The 22,418-nt window shown below is 39.4% G+C and overlaps 1 protein-coding gene across 10 annotated transcripts in view; it reads right to left on the bottom strand.

Moving 5' to 3' along the window:
• Positions 1-22,418, bottom strand: part of ANKS1B (ankyrin repeat and sterile alpha motif domain containing 1B) — a 755,486-nt gene that overhangs the window by 265,908 nt on the left and 467,160 nt on the right. For all 10 annotated transcript variants that reach the window (XM_004675770.2, XM_012720251.1, XM_012720253.1 and 7 more), the window contains one exon: positions 10,097-10,195. In XM_004675770.2, the coding sequence (XP_004675827.1) occupies positions 10,097-10,195 (99 nt within the window). The remainder of the gene's footprint in view (positions 1-10,096; positions 10,196-22,418) is intronic.

Raw genomic sequence — 22,418 nt, 5'->3', positions numbered from 1 at the left:
CACCAACTCCCCAACTTCTACAACAGTGCCTGGCATACCACAGGCATTTGAAAAAAATAAGCTACTGAGAAAATAAATAAAATGAGATTCATTTTGCTAATTGTTCATGCCTGAAGTAGTATTTTTCAGATATAATCAGTGAATTGAAAGAAACTCCCTTTTCTCTTGGTCTACCTTCACTCTTCTTTTGAAAATGTATTGAATAAATATTAATGTAGCACATATGATGTGTCAGATTCCACTGTAGGTGCTTTACAAATATTGACTCATTATACTCTCATACCACCCCCAATGGTTAGGTAAAACCAAACTTAGGGGGTCTGGCCATGTTTCCAAAAAAAACACCATGCTGTTTCCTGGCTCAATATGAAAATGTCACCTTCATGGAGTTTAATGCTTTAAAGGCATGTTTTCACTCTCTTAGAGAGTGACGTTCCATCTTGTTCAACTTTCCTGCCTTTCTACACAGATTGGAAAGAAAATAAATAAGATTAGTTATTTTACTTTATTGTGCCATGCCTTTCTTTCTTTGAAACTAGCAATGCCTATTGTGAGTGAAGATTCCCTCAGGCCGCCTACAAGAAAAAAGTGGTTTGACCCCCACCCAGGGGCTGCTAAACAACTGACAAGACCTGTGTCTGCCTCTTGTTTTTTTTGCCATGTCTGTCTCCTTGCATTTTCCTAGGGCTTTTGGATTCCTGCCATGGTTCTTTCTTTCCAGTCTTGAGGCAGGAGTTTAATGGTTTATGGAGGATGCAAAAATTGCCGTCTAAGCCCTATTTTATAAACAATTCTTTTTCTTGTTTTTAATCATTTGATTCATTCCTGACCTTCAACAGTTTCTCTCACAAATGCACGAGCCTCCTCAGAGCCCTGGCCTTTGATACAGCACAGTAACCACCCAGGAGGAATTATGAGCACAGACACCTGGGACTTAGCTGCAGTGCTATTGCTAAGGAGCAATTTGCCTCTGGGAAAATCATTTATATGACCGGGACTTGGTTTCCTCATCTGTGAAATGTCCCAGGTGACAGACTGAGCTGGATATGATAAGATACTTTCCAGTTCTAAATTGCAATTTTCTTGGAGAGTGATGAAACGAAGAGAAAGCACTTAGATGCCTGCATTTCTTTACTTTTCCACTCCAAGTGCGCCAATGTGCTTTATTGAATGAGGGTGAACTTCTCCAAGTGCAAGGATGACAGTTGCTGGAGATGGCAATAGATCAGAAAATATTTACTTGCAGGGTGTCTCTATAAATATCAGGAGGGATGAGTACAAGTGATATTTTAAATCTCTGGTCTACAAAATTTAATATGACCTGCACTTGTTTTCCTCACCTATGATATTTTAAGTTTTAAAATATGACATTAAAACATCTGCTCTCTAAGTTAGAAAGAATGAAGCAGCCATCTTACTTTCGAAGTTGCATTAAACTCAATGCAGCACATCACTAGGCATGTTGGGGTGGCACCATGTTCACAGTCCAGGATGTCTCTTCAGCCCAACATACTTAAAGTCACTTTATACTTCGTATGTAATAGGCTTTGTCACGTCAAAGGGCCCAAAGAGCTGTAGAAGCAACATCCATTCCTTCTCCCAAGCAACCCTGGACGAGCAGTCTAGTTATTGGTCTCCACTTATAAACAGAAAGCGTGAGGCATGAGGGAGGTCACTTTAGTTGCTGGCCTCTGGGGTTGTGGGTATTGTGTTCATGAAGGACCTTTGAAAAACATCTAAATATAAACATATTCAGTTGGGAACGTTGCTGGGAGGTCTAACCTGACCTATGCAAGATTCAGCTCTAATCTGCATTCTCGGTTCTCAGTTGAATTCAATCTAAGAAATGCCACTTAAGCAAACCCATGTGTAGGTACTTGTGCTTCATGCTTAGGAAACAAAGATGAATATGACAAAGATCTTAATCTTCAGCAAGAGACAAATTAGTCAATGGCAGTTTTAAAGAGTGTAATGGAAACACAGAAGGGTTAATTTAGCAATCTGGCCCAGACAGAGACTGTTTAGCAAGGTCTCTCCAAGGATCAATCATAAGGAGTGAACCGGAGTTACGTGGTGAAGAGGGCAGCAGTTGAGCTATAGAGTAAACCATTATTTACAGTTGAATGAAGATAAACATAATAGGATAAAGACCAGTTTTTTTTCTAAGAAGTTGGAACTCAGCTTGGATGTGTTTAGTTTGAAGACCCTGTGTTAATATCCAGATGGAGGTGTCCTGCAGGAAGACATGTTTGGGGGTCACTTGTGTATAGGTGATACTGGCAGCCATAAGACAGGTGAAGGTGACTAGAAAGAGTATGGGAATAAAGTGGAGAAGTGGAGTAAGGCTTAATTCTGGGAAACAACGTGTAAAATAGACTAAGCATAAGAAACCAATGTAGGAACATCAGGAGAAGGGAGAGAGGGATACTAATAGGGTATGGAAACTTAAGAATAGGACACAGTGAAAGCTGTTATTTTGGGGTTTGATCTCGAGTGTAGATATATTCAATAAACACCTATTTGTTGATTAAAATAAGTGTCTGATGTTGAACACATAGTTATATAGTCCTATGAAGATGACCAGAGAGGCTGGTACTTTTTCTACAGATACATGACCAAGGTCTCCACTAATCACTGCAAAACATCATTGTTGCAATTTTCCTGGTACAATGTCAGGAGACTTGTGGGCCATACTGGGGTCTTTAATTAGTCTGACCCAGTAGTCTGAATTTCTGGCCTGAGTTTCTTCCATGTCTACAAGGTTCTAATAATTACAGAAAGACTTAGTCTCCCTAGAGATTAATTAATAATATAAATTGGGGTCAGTACACTATAGTCCATAGGCCAAGCTTGCCAAATAAAGTTCTATTGGAACATAGCAGTGCTCATCAATTTCTGAATTGCCTGTGGCTGCTTTCACACCACAACAGAGTTGAGTGGTGTTATAGAAGATGTATGACCTGAAAAATGTAAAATATTTAGGATCTGACTTTCTAACAGAAAAAGTTTATTAGCTCCCCATCTAGGTGATCTAAGTGAACAGCTATGTCTGTCTCAGTACCTTGAAACATTTATAGAACTGAATGGAGCTAAAAAGGGCTCTGGAAACACCACATGTATCTCACCAAGAACCAGAACAACATGACGCAGAATACCATAACCACTCATACATTTTCTTTTGGTAAGTGCTTCCATACGTGTGTGTGTGTGTGCGTGTATGTGTGTGTGTGTGTGTGTGAGAGAGAGAGAGAGAGAGAGAGAGAGAGAGAGAGATTGATTTTATGTGAGTCTATGTCTACAGGTGGTAGGCTAGCATTGGATGGCACAGGTTTAAGATACCAGCTGGTAAAAACAAATCAGTAAGAATAGATGGAAGAATGAAAAGTTAGCCTGTCAAAAGCATCCATGCTGATTGCCTTTCTGAAAAAGAGCAGGAAAAAATAGGAATGAGTTTCTATTGTTTTCCTAATGAAAAGGGAAATAAAGCTGAGGTTTTTAAAGAAATTACATTGGTCATATACATTTCCCCTAAGACTAGAACACAGTTTCAATGAACATCAGGACTACAATTAACAAACACCCGAACTTTAGAGGCTCTGAAAGAACAAGAGTCTTTAAAAGCAGTCTTGAACACAAAACCTCACAGATAAGATGACTTTCATGGTACTCCCTCAGAACTTTGAAATAATTTTGTGACCCCATTGGCATTAAGACTTTCATTTCTGGAGAGATTTGCTTCTCTGATGACAGAGAATTAACCAAACCACAGCTATAACTAAATCCAGTCTCCAATGTTTTGTTTTATTAACAAAGTATTTGAGAACAAACCAGCACTTTTGGGGGGTGGGTGGAGTTTGTGTTCTCCAGAATGCTCATTTCTTTCCATCACACTGTATTGCTATTACCTTTCAAACTATTTGGGTTCTCAACCTCTAACAGTGTGTCTCTACATCCCTTCTCACAAACTTTTATTTGGGAGTGGGGTGGGGGTCACTTGGTCTACTTTTTCTGATTGGGTCTAACATTATATGTTCTCAAGTTTTGTTTGTTTTTTCTCAAGTTTTGTTTGTTTTCAAAAACATGTTTTCTTTACTAATATCTACAGTCTTTTCAAATGGTGTTTGACTAATTCATTCCTCTAATGTGGCTGGAACATGAACATGCTGCTTTCAGTAATGAGGCACCAAGGAAGAATGAACATGCTTTTAATATTTGTCATGTTTTATGTGCTTACTGAATTGTGTGTGTCACTTGTGGCACTGAGGTCTCTGTGACATCTTTTGGGGCAACTGGCAAATATCCAAGGTCTCTCATTTGTGTGTGATTATATCCTGTCATCTGCATTAGACCCAACCCTCCATCCCAGAAACATGGGCCTGTTTTTGAGTCATGTTTGCAAATATGGCCTTTAAATCAGCTAATTGTGCATGTCACAGTCCCATGGAGCTTTCCTAAGGAAATAAAAGACAAATTTGTTTTGATGTTGATGACAGTTTATTCCATTTTAACCACACATGGTAGAACTTAGGCTGTAAAGTGGACCACGAGAAAGTATGTCTGCAACTTCTGAAATGGCCCCTGATGACCCCACCTCTTGGTTTTCACACTCTTGTGTGTCAAAAGCCTCTCATGTGTGCTGTCGAAGCCAGATGCATGCGGTCAGATGCTTGATGGAGGGGCCCAGGTGAAGAGGAATTGGGGGATGTGATAAGCCAGTAGCTTATGAGGTACCAAGACCTCAGGCCAAAACCCCTGAAGCAGTGGAATCCTGTTCACAGCCACACGACTAAGTGGAGAACTGGATCCATCTCCATTGAGTCTGACTGCAGTAAGTGTAGGCATGAGAGAGAGCCCAGCTCAACCACTCCAAGACTCCTAACTCACCCAAATGATGAGATTATAAATGCTACTAACTCCCACTAGGTTTGGGATAATTTATTAGTTAGCAATAGGTAACTGACACAGAATCTTGTATTTCTACTGCATAACAAAAATAAGATACAAAAATATTTTTCCCTAGCAAAATCTTAAATGGAGAATGTGAAGGGGGTGTTCTGTGCCATTCAGTAAAAAAAAAAAAAAAAATTCTTGAAACGATGTAGTCCAATAAATATTAGTTACACTGAATTGAATTTAGAAATAAAGGACAGCTAGAAGGCAGAAATTTACCATTATATAGTAAAGAAAAAGGGTAACAATGAACCGAACAACAAATACCAGAAGCGACAGTGACCAAAGTTCTCTGACAACTATATTCACAGCCAGCATGTATTTTTGAATTTGAGTTTTTAATGACCAACAATATTTATATGAGGAGAATGAACCAGTAGGGAGAGAGCAATGGAGAAGCAGGGAGATGACTGAGCAAAATGGAAGCCAAGAGAAGACAATGATGGCTGCCGGTAATAGTCTTGGAACCCTAGAAGCCAGAGGAAGGTGAAGGTGGAAAGGGGCTTGGGGGATTTCTGTTCTGTTGGTTACTGGTGACCCTAGCAGTGACTGTGTGGGGAGGCAGCAAACGAACTACTTAGATCTATGGAGGGAGCAAAGAAGAGGGGGATAGCAAGTATAGGCTTCTATTCATTAACCCGAACTGATATACAACAGGGAAGGGTTAGAAAAGGAAACACTAAAAATGAAGTGAGCCTGTTTTGCACAAGTTGCTAGTATTTTGAAATACATTTTCAATTAAGGGAGAAGATGCACAATGAGCATCCAATTTGGTCAAGGGAGCTGTTCTGGCACAAGGCAGTTCCCTTTTTGTCAGTTTCCAATGGGAGCGGAAAGTGAGCTGACTGGTGCTAACCAGTTCAATCAAATGCTTAGGATTGAAAACGATCTAATCAGGCTTGCAGAGTGGGGCTCCCTGAAGTGAAGATAGGCAGAGCAAGACCACACTCTGCACCAGTCAGCAGTGGGTCTCTGTAAAGATGGAACCATCTTTGAAGAAGGATTAAGCAGACAGGCTTGGAAGAGAGAGAAGCATCAAGCAGACGACTTCTGTGGGATTCGCCAGATCTCCATGAACTTCTAGATTCCTAGAGCTCCAGACCTCTCCAGACCTTTGCAGAGACCTGGCCACTGCACCTGCCTCTGACACCACCTGCAAGGAGTCACGCTGGCCAGGGCCTGCTGTCTCAAAGAGCCGTTCCTTGTCGGTCTACGACAACAGCTTGTAAAGTGCTGTCCACAGAGCTGGTGTTGAGCAGCTGATGCTGTCGAGCCCATCACTGTCTGACCCAGCGTCCAGCCCAGGCTCAGACTGTGACTGTGGGTTGTGCAGTGTCACTGCGTCTTGCACAAGCAGCCTTTGTCTAGGACTCTTGTGCAGGGTGATCCAGTTAGCCACTGTGGCCTCAGAAACTCCTTTCCTCCATTCTCCTGTGTCACATAAACCCTATTGCTAGAATCTGAGCCTAGGTGCATGTGCAGTTGAGCACATGGGTAAGCACCCACTGAGAGGGACCTGTCCTCCTTGGATGCTGTCCCCTGGCATGGTCTTGAGGACTATTTTAAGTAGTTTCATTGCAGAGTCAGTATGTTAATAAAGGATCTCAGGTAGCAATCATGGCATCTTTCTTGACATGACAGATGAAGAACGCAAATACTCTGAAGACCAAAATCTTATAAACAAAACAAACAGACATTTTGTCCTTTTTTTCTGACAATGCAAAATTAGTGAGGATGCAAATGAATATACTGGCAGTAAAATTACAATATTAACCATCTGAAGATTGGGCTCATTACCTAAGAAGGCAAAGCATCAATTTACAGCATTATAACATTCTGTTTGTGCTGCTGAACACATGTTTGGAAGTTTTTAGATCATCACTACTCGTTTGTAGGCATGGCAAACACTTCTGCATCAGTCTCTTGATAGATGCTTAATTTTCTATTTTTTCTATTATATTGCTTTCTCTAATGGCAACGATATTCTGTTTTAAAAATAAACACTCCCTTTATTCTTCAAATAATTCTGGTTCAGTTTTTTTTTTCTTTCTCATCATCAAATGGCATGTACAGGACTGTATTTCTAGCTTAAAGATCAAGATACTCTGTGATTGAAAAAATTATACTGGAAGGACTTGTGAAAATACATCCCTTCTTTAAAGCACCCATTTGACATTGTGCGTGTACTGAGCTAAGTACACTGAGAAATTCCAGGATGGCTGTGACGTCAGGATACTCATCAGGTGCAAGTGGGAGAAGACTGTTAGTGCTTTCAGACAAAACGGCATAGTGCCATCATACATCTCAGAACATTTCATCCAACAAATAGTTTTTGAACACTTAGGAGGTACCAGGCACTGTTTGAGGTCTGGTAAATAGAAGGAAACAGACAGTAAAGATACCTGACCTCATGGACCTTGCATCCTAGGACGATGGCAAAGGAAGAGGAACACAAACAAATAATACTTCAGTGGCCAGAGGTGCTATGACAGAGAGAGCAGCGTGAAGAGCTGCTATGAGGACCATGTGTTGTGACTCTGAGGTCACAGTGGTCTCTGTGAGGAGGGAACAGATGAGGAGAGATTTGATGATGTATAGAAGCTAGCTCATGACATCACTGCCTCAGCACCCTCATCCTCTTCATCACAACTACTTATTTACATCAATGCATTTCTTCAGTAATTCCTCTGCCTGCATACTGAGAATCTCTGATGTGATGGCAATGTCAACATTTCTAAGGTGAGCTATTTCTTCTTAAATTCCATTTAGAGTATTATTCACACAGTATGGTAAAGATCCTGTGATACTATATGGATATTATTCACTGTTACTTCCTACCAGGATGCCTGAGTATTTTTAGCTGTATGTTTTATGTCATATTTCTAAAACTTAGCTGTAGAAATTACACGAGATCCAGTTACAGTGTCAATAGCCTACATAAATGTCCATTTAAAAGGATGGAAATTGTGAAATAAAAGAAAAAAAAAGAAGCAAGCATATAATCAGAAGAAAAGCATTTCTAGGCAGAGAGACCAATTTAGAAAGATCTTGAAGCCAAATGAGTTAGGAATGTTCTGGAGCAAAAAGAGAGAGTTAGCTGATTACACTGTGGGAGAAGGAGAAATAAGGTTGTAGAGGTGGGAGGGGACCAGATCCTATACTGACTTGTATGCCACGGCCAACATTTTATTCTTAGGAGGGAAGCCAGTGGAGATTTAAAGCAGGATGTGGTATGATCTGATTTATGTTTCAGAAGAATGATTCTGATTGTAGAAATCTGATTGTAGAGCAGTCAGAGAGGCAGCTAGGACAGATGCTACACATCTGTGAATCATCCAGACTAGAGGGGAGCAATGAGAAGTGGGCTCAGGTAGTCCACCCCAGAGGAGACAGATGAGAAACTATTGTGGCTCAGTGAGAGTCAGTTTGACAAGAGTGCTAACGACAGAGGGGCAAAATATGGTTCCATTTAAGGGGAGGCATCATAGAAAGAGGGACAGGAATGGTTTGAATTGAACTTTCAATGACAGACAGCACTGTGCCATTTAATGATCTGTTCCACAGCAGCACTGTCTGGCCAGCATGTTAGCTGTGTAGAAACCCTGGCTGAGGACGAGGGGGAAAACTCGCTGAATGCGATATTCTAAGCAAAGATACACAAGTAGAGAGATGATCAACACAATTATAAGATTTACTTCTAGAATTAATTCTAAGGGCGCTTTATTCTTTTTCTTTTAGGGTAGAACATTTCATGGTAGAATTCCTCTGAATGCTTTACTCTCCTTGAATTTGCAAGTGTTAAGTTTCTATCAGTAGGAAATCAGCTCACTGTCAGCGGGCAAATCTCACCAGGTCAGTTCCTTAGAATCAGTGGTTAGTATTTATCTTTCCTATTCTGAAGAGGAGAAATGACAACCTCTTTAGAAAGGAAAAGAACAAAAGAGAATACAAAATATGAGATAAATTCACATAGTTAGGTACAGCTATCACTGTCCGTCTCATCCCCAGCCTCCAAATCTTGCCCCCAGATCGTTTTTGCAAACGGATGATGCCACTTCAACTTTCCCTCCTTTTCACTCCCATTGTATACTGTTTCTAGAACTAACTGGTTAGAAGCAGTCCAGTTATGCCTGCTTCCCAGTGACTACAGAACAAATTGAAAATTCTGTAGCCTCTCACAAAGTGACTCAACCTATATATTTTTTTATTTTTTGCCTTATCTCTGACTACATGCGCCCCTTGCTTAATCACACTGCATTTTCTTCTTTTCTTGAATTTTTTTTGAAGTTGTTGGGAAATCATAAAACATGACATTTATCACCTTCACCATTTTTGAGGGTACAGTTCAGTGCCAAGTAAGTACATTCACGTTGTGCAAACCCCACTGGCTTCCCAATAGCACAGTATCACTGTTGTTCTAGTGCTTCTGGCTATGCATTGCTTGGATTGTACCTGTATTTATTTGATTCCTGCTGGTCCCTGAAATGCCTCTCCCTGTTTTTAGCAATTAAAATCCTACATATCTTGAAGACTAATGCCCAGATCCTACCTTTTGCTTTAGCTCTTAAGAAAGCTTATCTGGAAACAGAAGGTCAACTCGGTTGCTAGGTAACATGCTGCTTACAGTTGAAATGATACCTGGTTGGCAAATTGCATCTGGACCGGAAAGGATTTATACATGAACTATAAATATCTGATGGGGATGTGATATTTTGGACACCCCTGAGCGATGACTCACGTAATTAGGCAGGTCCTTTGTCCTTGCACGTTAAGTTTATGAGCTGTCACAAGAGATACTGCTTCTTAAAGGACATGAACTTATAACCCAGGAACACTCATGCACCCACATTTCTGCCTGTCTTCCTGACCCTAAGCTTTCACTTGTGGGGCATGGGCATTAATGTTTATGTTGATATGAGACCCCACTAAGGAGGAACTCTGAAGTTTCCCAGCTGACAGGTAGAGGTATTTCCTGTGCGACATTCTTCTAGATAAATCTAAAGCTGAGATCGACATGTAATTGGGAGTTGCATAGATATGAAGAAGTGTTGTCCTAAACAATAACACCCTCTTGAATTAACCTGGAGTTAAAATGATTGAGAGTTAAAACCACTTTGGTCCCTGTAGGTAAAAAAACACTGCTTACCTTTGGAAGGAGCTGGATTGCCTGCAGAATTCTCTGTCTATGCCCAGAATTAAGGATTCCAATTTCCAACAAATCCTGATCTTCCATAACATTGCTTCCCTGAAACAAATCCAGAAATGTTACTAGTTAAAACAGGCAGTTTTTACTAGGGGTAAATAGTGATTCATTGCATATGAGAAAAGATAGCCCACAAATTGGTTTTTATAAACAAAGATGGAGTCTGTGAGGAACAAGTAGAGTACATCACCTATATGACTGAGTTGTTCTGGGAAAGCTTCTTCCCCCTTGCAAATTTTCTCATGACTTCCTATTTAAGGCTGGATTATCTACATTGGGGGGATTCATTCCTTTGACTTAAATCTTTGTACTATAAAAAAATGTAAGTGCTTCTAGCAAAGGTTTCATTTAAGGTTACTAGTGACCAATACATTGATGTGAATGAGTCAATTTGTGTTTTTTTTCCCCTAAAAACTGATTTTGAGAGAAATATTGATGAAAAATACCAGGCATCTTAAAAGTGAGACTAACTCACCTTAAAGTACTGAATGCGAGGCCCAACATGTGGGTATAAAACAATGAATATGGAGCCCTCCCTCATGGCACAATGGGTTAGGATGCAGCACTGCAAACTGGCCATTGCGGCTTCAGCACAGGTTCGATCCCCGGCCCTGGAGGTGCTCCATATGGCGCGCAGACCTCTCCTGACCCGCTTGCTGCTCCCCTCAGCAGTGTACTTCATCGATCTACCTGTTCTGCTACCCACTCTGTCTCCAGTGAAGCCTCTCACCACCCCTGCACCTCTGGCTTATGCCTCAGTTCTGTATGAATAAATATTTTTAAAAAATGAATATGGGGCCCTCCCTGGTGGCGCAGCGGGTTAAAGCACAGCACTAAGAAGCTAAAGCCACTTCCGCATGAGTTTGATTCCCGCCTGCCCTGAAGGTGACCCACATGGTGCGGCAGACCTCTCCTGACCCGCCCGCTGCTCCCCTCAGCAGTGTACTTCGTGGATCTGCCTGTTCTGCTCCCTGCTCTGTCTCTGGTGAATCCTCTCACCCTCCGCATCTCTGGTCTATACCCCAGTTCTGTATGCATAAATAAATAAATCTTTAAAAAAAATGAATATGATGCAGGCACCTTCCCACAACTGTCTTTACTTCCTGCAGCAGAGTGATGGACACAAGACAATTCCCAGGCAGTTAGAACTCTGGGGACATGCTGTGATGGTGGCATGCTTGGAGCCCAGGTGAGACCTGCAGTATGTTTTCAGATAGCTCAAGGATGGTTAGGAGATGGTATGCAAAAGACAGAAGAACAAAGGAGAAATTTTGTGCAATGTCCTGTGGGTAGCAAAGAGCACACCGTGCTTGGAAGCATCAAGTTCTGGCATAGGCAGTAGAGAGAAGCAAAAACATGAGGCCAGAAAGGTAAGCAGAGGCCAGACTGTACAAACATTGTATGCTATGTGAAAGAATTTTGAGTTTATTCTGACCATATGGGAAGCCCGGACAGATTTTCAGAAAAGGAGTTACATGAGATTCCAAAATTGGAAAGGAACAATTTGGTTTCTGTGGCTGGATCTTATTTGCTTACCTATAAGAAGAGTTAGACCATAATTCCAAGGACCAATCTTGCCCTGAAATTCTGATGTCAACGATTTTTAAAGCTCTGAATAGTATTCTAATCCAGACATTTATGGATGGGCTATTGTCTAAATTTCCATCTCATGGAGTTTGTGAGGTATAGTTTTCCTTTAAATTGAGGAACTGACAGAGTAGTTCAAAAGTTGAGATCACTTCTGTTCGGATCACTTTGCTGGGCAAATTAAACTCTCTCCTTTTAGTGTGTAGGACAAAAGCACTCATGTATAGAAATTGCAGAATACCTTTTTGTGGATTGATTGGGGGGATTGATTGCATTTGAAGAAAAAGAGGAAGTATGAAGGAGCATTCCTGGGGATGTGAAGACCTTGAAGAAGTAACAACAGTGGTTCTAGAGCCAGCTGTTCTTAGACTGAGGAAGTCTAGAAAGCTAGAGGGAAGTGGGCAGATCTGAGAACTGTCCAGATGTGGGACTCAGGGGCATAAGGCGTGGAATCACGGAGAGTTGCCTAACATGCATTGTTCCAGGCTTGTGCAAAAGGAATAGGGTGTGATACCTTTCCTGTCCTGAGATAATAAAGGAGGAGGAGACATTGGTGTGTGTTTCAATGTGAGACTAATGTCTTTCCTGGACAGGGACTGAATAGATGGATATAAACAATTTAATATCAGGCTACATTATAAATGGATAATTGACTGTTCTTAGAAAGATTAAAACTATTAGAATGCTACCAGAGCCAGGGATTTAAAATGGGCATTTACTGGATGAAAACATCCCACCTACTTATAGTATCATTCCTATGCTTAAGCTACCCTGGCTGTCTCCGAGGAGGCAGAAGGATTCAGGTATATAGCAGCATGATAATGAACAGCCTAATGAAAAACAAATAAAGCCAGTCTTGGCAACAAGCCATAGGAAACACTGCTCTCAAGAAATTACTCATTGCACACAACAGAGCATGGCTAAGAATATAAATGGCTGCATTTTGAGAAAGCATTCTTATTTTCAGAAATGGACAGATGTGTCATGGGCAGAGAATGAGGTATATCTTTGCAGTTGCCTTTCATTTTGAGGGATTTTCCAAAAGGAGCTACCCAAGCTATTAAAATCTAAAGGTCAAAACCCAAAAACGCTCGGCCATCCATGTGTAAGAGCATCACCAGTTCTGTGGGCTAAAACACCATCCTACAATACTAGCTCATACAAAATAGAGACCCTGGTTTCTTTGTGCAAATACAGCACATAAGGATACTATCATCTGAATTAGTAACCATGCATACATAGCCAATATGAAATGACCTGAATTCAGTGCTTTTTTTTTTTCAGAAAAAAACCCCACTGATTTCAGTTTGAATACTGAAAAAACATTAAGAATGAAATTCTTATAAATGACTGCTTTCTTGCAATCATCATTGTACCCTACCTTTAGTAAGAGAGGAAATTTTCTGAAGAATTGCTGGAGAGGCAGATGTCTTTCTTTTTGGTCAAAATTCCTAGCATATAGAATAATTAGCAAACACTTTTTAGAAAAATGAATGAAAATTATAGGAAGCACAATGCAAGTGGTGAGAATGTGCCCAAGGGAAATGGTACTAATTATGGAAAGGTAAAGAAAGGATTCACTGTCACCAACAGGCATGCTGTTAGCAATTTTCTGTTTTCTCTCTTATTGTAATAATAGGGACTCCAAAAATATCCCGGTACATCATCTAACCAGTCATTTTTCAAAATAGCAGTTTACTTGGAGTCTTAAGATCTGGGTTCGAGTCTCAACTGGTAAACTTGGCTAGGTCATATATTATTTCTCACGGTTCTCACCCATAAAATGAAGCAGTTTTATGAATATCCATTGGTTTAAAAAAGTGATTCCAGTCAGGTGCAATTTTATTTAGTATCATTATAATTAATCATAGATTATATAATTTGAAATTCCATTTTAGTGTCTCAGAACTACAAGCTAAAGTTATCTTTACAAGTATACTTTAAGAATAACATTGAAGTTTTTAATGCCAAAAAAGAGAACTGACTAAAAAGAAGTCCAATGATGAATATATATATATATTGACAAAGCAGTATCAGTACTAGGAAAATTCTTTCAGTACTGCTAAAAAGCAATACTTAAGACGACTTTTTATTCAAAAAGCATAGAATCTTCTAATTTTATAATATCATGGACACATACAGCTTGTCAGAGGAAAATTAAATATTTCAAATCTTACACTTAACCATTCCACTTAACCATTCCACTTGCTCTTGGGGAACAGTTGTGCCATCAATACAATAAACATTTCCATTCTTCCCAGAGAGCTGAATTTATTTTCACATCACTTGCTGTTACCAAATATTATGAAGTCTCAATTTAGCTCCTTTTTTCAATACAAGGTGAACATAAACTATAATTTTCCCCAATCTTCCATCCATTTTCCTCCATAACTGCCAGATCAATGGTTCTGAGTAAGCTCCTGTATGCCATATTCTTGGGAACTTCCGCTACCGCTCTCTCCTACTCAACTCCCCAGACCACCCACTGTCCCTACTCCTTCGCCTCCTGTTTGCTCCTTCACCTCCTATAAGAAGCTTTTACCCTTCTTACCTCCATACAATTCTCTACTATATGTTAAGAATGATCTCTTGATTACCATATCTATTTGTATTTGGTTCTTTTCAACTCTGGCTTCAAGAGTACCCTGACCACAAGACTGATTGGACAACGCAAATAGAGTGTATTTCCAGCTCAGTAGAAAGTTCTAGTGTTTCTCTAGAGTTAAAGACACTGAAGCTACATTAGTATCACATAAATAGGGCAAAAATGGATACATAACAGGATCAAAGCTGGAAGTCAAAAATATTCATGAATCATTTTCAGGATTTAATTAATGCGTCTTTTAGTCAAAGTTCATGAACTTTATTTTAGGGTTTTTAGAAAATCCTCTTCTAAATTTTCTGTGTTAAATTGGTATTTGATTGCACTGTCACTAGTAATTATTATGGGACTAGAAATCTATGCTATTAAAATAATAAGTCCAACTGATAAATTATTTATATTTCATAGTACAATAAAATAAGCACATTGCACAAGTTGTCTAGGGAGTAGTAATTGGTAGATAAAGTTGTTTAGTTAGTTATCAGAAGACTGACAGTGCTTTTAGAACAACTATTGACCAGAAATGCATAATCCAGGGGGGTCTTTATTGTGTTCTAAAATCATGGGATGAAGAAAAGTCACCAAATATTTTATGTATTGAGAGCTGAAAGCTGAATCTTCTCTGACCATGGGAAGTATATCTTACATATTAGATTATTTTCTGTTGTGATAAACTAATAAGATGACCAAGAGAATGAAAAACAGAGTTTTGTACTTAATTAGAAATAAAACAGCTATTAATCAAAATCTAAAAAATCTGTACTATGGGCCCTCCCTGGTGGTGCAGCGGGTTAAAGCACAGCACTAAAGAAACTAAAGTCACTTCCACATGAGTTCAATCCCTGCCTGCGCTGGAGGTGACCCACATGGTGCAGCAGACCTCTCCTGACCTGCCCGTGACTCCCCTTAGCAGAGTATTTCAAGCATGTGCCTGTTCTGTGTTCTGCCTGTTCTGCTCCCCACTCTGTTTTGGGTGAATTCTCTCACCGCCCCTGCACCTCTGGCCTGTACCCCAGTTTTATATGCACAAATAAATTAATCTTTTTAAAAAATCTGCACTGTCTCTCTTATTTTCATAAACTTAATACTACATAATAGCCACTTAGAAGTCTTTCCTGTACATTGTGTATTATATAAAATGGTAGGTCCTTAAACATCTTTAAGGACCACAGAAGACTAATTTCTTCTTAATATAAGATTGATTTGGATGTTATTTACTCTTTCTCTTGGATCCAAGATTGAACATCAAGAAGATGTTGTTGATTAGAGAAATTTTCTTCTGCTCTATAATTAACTAAATTAGATTCTTCTCTACCAATTGTGTAGCCTTAAATATTTAAAATAGGATATTGTATAATAAAATGATACCAAGATCTTGCAAAACTCACACATGGGTGAACACATTTTTGGGTTTATTTTAATACAGTTTTTAAAAAATATAAATGACACGGTGGCAGAAAGCTGTATATAATTTTCTTGGAATAACAATGCTACCTCTTAGTTTCTGTAAAGGCTGTGAGTCAATTTGACATCAATTTACAAATTAGCCAAATGGATGTTTTTTTCGATATGAGTATGATAATAATTATGGTGATAAGCCCAAATTTAAATTTCCTTTATGTAAGTTGTTTGGAACAAAGCTTTATTTAGCTTAATAGACAGAAACATGGGTTATCACAAATGATGAGATAATGCATAATATGCTTTTTCCAATTTTGATTCTCTTACACTATTGAAGTGGCCATGGAAAAAAATTCTGTAGCATATTGTTTATTTCTGCCTTAGTCCTCCATTTGAACAGGTCTTGTGTATTGCAATGGGATTTCTTATTCACAATTTAAAGTTTTTCTTTGGCTTATGAAGAAAAATTTTCTAGATTCTTCAGACCACGTGGACAAATATTACATGAATATCACTGAGCAATAAGTTAGAAAGCAGCTTATACATGCATGTTATATATTTTAGCTAACTGAATTATATCTTAGATTTAGAAGATTAACATTTTATAGCATATGCTGATGATGAATTTTATGCCACTATTTTTTTCCTCTTTATTTTTCAAGCCACTCTCCCCTTTGAGATAGCTATTATGAAACAACAGGAAGAGAAGGAATTTGAGTAATCAGATACTTATTTGTTTATGTATTGGGCAGAGTTTGGTAATATCATAAATTACAATAATGATTCATTTGATAATCATGTGTTCATGTAGACTTTAGACATAAAAATTTATAAAAGGTTGTAAAGTCATTTACATAGCTATTTGTATTATCCAGGGTCCAAAATTTCATAGCTGCCAGATAGGAGACCTATTTATTTTTAAGGATGCTAATTTACAACATCTGTAAGTAAGAAGACAAGTTGAGATGACTGAAACTTATTTATCTTATACTTTTCTCCCCACACACACATATGAAGATAAACATTTGTCGACACCTATTGTCTTCTTTCAATTTTTCCACTAAAACAGTTGATATAAATTAACACAAAATAAAGTACACACTTATTGAGCACTTATTTAGTGCCAGGCAGTGTTCTAAGTGCCTTTCATATATAATTTTATTTTTATTCTCATAACTCTCATTAAGTGGGAACTTAAATAAATTGATACCATAGTTGATGCAACACTTGATAATATCATCGCTTGTCTTAATGACTACACACTATTGCTTCCCATGGCATTAATGAAGGAGAGAACAGGTTCAGTTAAAAAAAATGTGGTTAGGCCAAAACCATTTGTGATTTACTCTGGAGCCATATGAAATTCACATTTGAAAATAAGTGTCCCAATGTATTTCACATTTGCTTTCACAGTGTTTATGCAATAATGGAATCCTTTCTATAGAGGAGAATTTGGAAATCCCTGACTTATTCTTCCCTCCTCTGCTCCAGTCCTTTCTTTTCACTGAATCATGAAATCAGGGTTGGCAGGGATCTAGTGAGGGGTAAGGGGGGCTGTGGCTTCTAGGTTACACTTCCCCTAACTCACCACAAAGCTTTAACTTTTCCCTGCCTTGTGAAGTGTGCTGCTGGCTGGTTTGCACCATTGCCAAGGGGGCAGGTCGGATATTAAATGCTTTAAATGGTCTTTTCCAGCAGCTGAATCTGAGCAGGGGGTGGGTTGGGGTGGGAGACACCTCAGTCCTACTGTTCTAGTTCCCACTGCTCTGCGGACTGAGTGTGACAGGAGAGCTATTAGAAGAACTTGCCAAAAGCGGAGATGAAAGGAAAACAGTTAGCAGCTGTCCTGTGTCCTTTTCCAATCACAAGCTGTGAAGTTTAAAAGAATTTTTTTTTTCCTTGGGTAGGCTGTACATAATCTTGGCAGGTATCTGATTTTTGTTCTTCTATCTAATATGCGAAATGTTTCCCAGTGGCTCACAAGAGAAAAGTGAGCAGTGACTGGGGTAGTTTGGACACTCTGCTCCTAACAGAAGAGGAATATGAAACCTTTGTGTTGACAATAGGCTCCTCTTGCAAATGGTCTTCCGCTGGTGATATGGAGTTCCAAAAGGAAGGGCTGCAGTTGGGAGAAGGAAAAAGGATTTCCTTTGGGTATGAACAACACGGTTCTACACTATGAAGGAAGAAAAGTATCTACAGTGATTAATATTAACTACCAACCATCAAGCATTTACTGTGACCAAGTACTTGGCCCACCTCCGTTAAACCTTACAGCTGTCTTGTGAGATAAGGGGGAGCATCTTCACTGCATAGACAAGAAAAGGTACTTTCAGAGCTGTGGCGCAATTCAGCCTGGTTCACACTTAGTGCGCATGTATCTGGGGCCACAGTCCGATGATGCTTCCTTCACTATAGAAAGAGAACCAGTTGGTAGGGGACATTTTCTGGATGGAGATTCTGGCAAACAGATGCTTAAACTGACAAGAAATTGACTCCTATGAAGCTCTTTCAACACAGTTTTATAGATAGATAGACAGACAAATATAGGTAGACAGACAGACTTTCAAGAGTGACCATCATAGTTTCTCCAACACATTTATATTGCAAATAAATTGTTTATCTGCTGAAAAATTAAGTGGTTAGTTTTCCCTTCAGCAACTTTATTGTAATGTAGAGCCAAGCATGTTAATACAAGGTATCTGGGGTATTTCTGGCCAGAGCACTAAATAGTTTCTCATCTGCTAGGCTTGGTGGCAGGAAATGACAGCCCACCATTTAGTTGGCAAGTCTCAGCTCTTCTGCAGAACTCTGACAAGCTACCAACTGGTCAACTGAGGAAGTGAAGTTTCAGGGTCAGGGCTTCTAGATGAGTAACTTTCCTTTAGGTGTTTTTCAAAGCCTGGATTTAGGGAGAAGATGTCTAAAAATGAATTAATAAGGTAGAGGATCTCTGGAAACAAATTAAGGACAGCTGTGTCCTTAGTTTAATGTGCTCTGAATCCAGAGAAGACAAAGTCAGTTGTATTCCCCTGGGAAGGCTGAGGGAGACTGAGGTGGTGAAAGTGGATAATTCTGTCCTCTGGGAACTGGGCAACTAGTCAGAGAGGTGACTCATTAATCCAGAAAAAGGATGGTTTGCCCTCAAGGAACAGACATCTCCAGATTTAAGGATGAAGGGGGTCTAGTGACACCAAGAATGGTATTCAGAAAGAGCTGAGTAAACTTAGGAGAGGAGGAGAAAGAAGGGAAGGAGGAGAGCATGTGAGAGCTTATTAAGGTGAAGAAGGCAGCAGTGAGGGAAGCAGGCTGCCAGATTAAATATAGAAATTCCAATTTGACCGACACCATGTGTCTTTATTTGCTTGATCTGGTAGTCTTAGCGAGGAGTATAGAGTCAAACTATCGCGGAGGTAGGAAATGCAACTTACTTTGTTTAAAATTCAGTATGTATTTCTTCACCAATGAACTAATTTGTGAGTACTTACTATATGCTTGGTTCTGGGGTTACTCTGAAAATGACAAAGTTCCTCTATTTTTAGGGTTTACATTTGGTGGAGAAAAAAGGAAAATAAGTAAATAAAAATAACACAAGTAATTACTATCGAGTATTGTTTTATATATACTAAGCACTAGCAACATTGCCTAAGTTTGGTACAATTATTATTCTTATTTGCAAGAGAAGGACTGAAAGATGGAGAGAAGCTAATAATTTGCCCAAGATCACACGGCTAGAAAAACTATAAAGTGAATGAATACAGTGCTGTGGTTAAAAAAAAAAAAATTACAAGGGAGACCCATGTTAGAAAGACTGGTCAAGAGGATCTCTCTGATAATGGAGAATGAGAGAATGACATGCAAATTGAAGTGTGAAGGATTAGAAAGAGCAACCCACTCATGAGAAGAATCATTAGAAGGACAGTTCAGGAAGCTGGCACAACAGGTAAGAAAAGAGCCAGGCATGTTCTAGGAGACAGATGACTACTAGACCTTGGAGGAAGAAACAAGATAAATGGTGCAATATCTAATAAGGACTTCAATTTTATTCTAAGTGTAATGGAAAAAAAACATTGAAGGGCATACGCTTACTTTTACTCTTTAACATACTCTGACAAAAGTGTGAAGAATGGATGGAAGAACTGGGGGCATGAACGTTGTGCGCAACATCCAAAATGGACACAAAAGTTAGGAGGCTCAAAGTTGGAGGAAAATGTGATGAAAGATGACCTGGAGAACTGTGGGAATGGTCTCAGAGGGGAATCAAGTTTCAACCAAACAGAATCCTTCATTTGAATAAAAAAGAAAAGTCAGATGGCGAAGATTAAAGTCAGAGTGGTCTCTCATATAGGGTCGAAACTGATACAACTCTAGCTAGAGACAGAGTAATACCTACAAGTGCAAATGTTCAAACCCCAGCACCAAGCCTAGCTTCACGATGTCTGAGACACGGCTGTAGGCTGATGCCCTCTGCCTTTCCCCGATTTCTTCAGCTATGAAGGTTGGATAAGCTGAATATCCTCAGCCTTCCTTGACACTGTGGTTGGACATGAGACAGAATTTGCCCACAGGTGCACTTCAGAAAGAGATTTTGCTTTTCTGATTAAAAGCTTTTGCTTTTTTTCTGACATCCTCCTGTGTCCATAAGAAAATGGTTGTGGACTTTCCCCAGGAGGGGTGAAGTCTGTTGTTCACACAAAATGACAGATGTGTTCACAATCAGTTGACCACCAAAACCAATCTTTCTTTCTTTTTAAAATATAATGAAAAAAGTGAATTTACTGTTAATGTTTGGACAGTATTTACTTTCTCCCCTTTGGTGTAGCCCCCCCAAGCAAAACAATATTTCTATGGGCTATCTGAAAGTGGACAAGCATGACCTAAGGGAGAGTCAGCCCTGAGGAGGAAAAGCACAAAAAGCTCTATCTTTTGCATTTAAGTTGCTCTGACCAGTGTTGATCTATTAATGAAAATAAAGATGAGGATGTGACTGGTGGCATGAAACAGAACTCAACGAAGGCAGCAGGGTATTTACATTTTATCTCAGTTCAGCATGTAGTAATCACAAAGAAGAACAGAGAAGGGATATGAGAAAGAATGAAAGTTATCAGAATCAAATTGGTAGGGGTTATCAATCCATTGCATCATCTGTTTTGAGGTTGACTTAAAATTGCAAAATCGTATGGAATGGTGACTTGAGAGAATTTATTTTGGAGGCATTTGGTTTCTGTTCTCAATCATTGGATATGAAATTACCAGTGCTCATGGCGTTGACAGGCTTTAAATCTGGGAGTAGCTTGCAGCTTCTAATTGTGGATGTCATCCCGAGAATGTATACTGTGTCATTGTGGTGCTTAAAGGAAGCACATTTTTACATAAATTTGATTTTCTATAGTAAAGGATTTCAGACTTGAAACAACATGTTATAAACTTAACAGAGTAGAAACAATAGGAAATTGGGAAGTCTGGTAGGTTGTTCTCAGGACATGTGCCTCCCTGGGAATCCTGAACTGTCCAGGCTGTCCATGATATATGTACCCTAGTGCCTTTTGTGAGCCATGAGAGGCAATTCCCCTATAAATAGAATCAGTTGGAAAGAATATTTCTAACTTTTTTCCACATTTATTTTAGGCTTCAGTTTCAAAGACATAGGGAAGGATGTCCTAAAGGAACTCTGCATAGTCTTGTGGACTCCACCCCTACTCCAGCTTTCTGGACTCCACCCCTTACTCTGGTGATTGGAAACTACAAGTCCCAGCAGTACCAGGGAGACAAGAAGGGTGGAGTTAAGCAGGAATTCTGGAACTTTGGGGGATAAATAGGGTGCCATTTGGTCTCTCGCTCTCTTGTTTGGGAAATGGCTCTCTGGACTGCGTGACAGGATTTTCAGTTAGTTTGTTACCAGAGCTCCAAGTCGGCCGAGCCAGAAAGATATTCCAGTTGTTGTTTCCTTGTCTTTCCCCCTTCTGAAAATAAACCCATTTTGACCCTGTTGTGTGCACATGCAGTATAATTGAATTTTAAGCATGTGGGTGAAGCCCAACAGACAGGCGGCCCAGTTCACACTGGGTGCCCTGTAACAATTTGTCTTGAAATTATAGAAAAACAGTGTTTTCTCCATGAAAATTAAGTGTGAGGAGACCGTCACTGGGAGTTAGACAGGCAAGAGGCTATACCACTGAGGGGGTAAGTTGAAATTGAGAAAAACCACAATTAAGAAAAGTCTCCTGGGATGTAAATTTGGCCTTGGGCTAATACCAGGGGAAAATGTTGATAAGACATACAAACACCCCTGTCTTTTATACTCATGTAACCGTGGGGGTACTCTCTCTTCATTTTTTAACCACTTCCTTCATGAAATAACACCACTCAGGCATAATTAGGGATAGGTGGCAGGAAAGGGATAGATCACTTCTCACACAGAATGCTATTACATGGCCCCTTGTCTAGTGTTTCCAATTAAAGAGAGTTCTTGGATTTTATTTCTAAAATATTCAACTGATACCAAAGTCATCGCCAAGTCCTTTTTATTAAATTGAGCATTATTAAAGATGTGTATATCTTGCCTAGGGTGTCTAGATGATAAGCAGGACAATAAATCTCCTATTTTCTCTATGTGGTATGATATATCTTATATTTTTTATTCAATGTTAAATTTCTTGGGAAAAAGGATCATAT

This window comes from Condylura cristata, unplaced genomic scaffold, assembly GCF_000260355.1.
Source record: "Condylura cristata isolate star-nosed mole 26May11 unplaced genomic scaffold, ConCri1.0 scaffold00004, whole genome shotgun sequence".
Taxonomy (NCBI): Eukaryota; Metazoa; Chordata; class Mammalia; order Eulipotyphla; family Talpidae; genus Condylura; species Condylura cristata.
The sequence above is the reverse complement of the archived record's forward strand: the minus strand, read 5'-3'. Positions and strand labels throughout refer to the sequence as shown.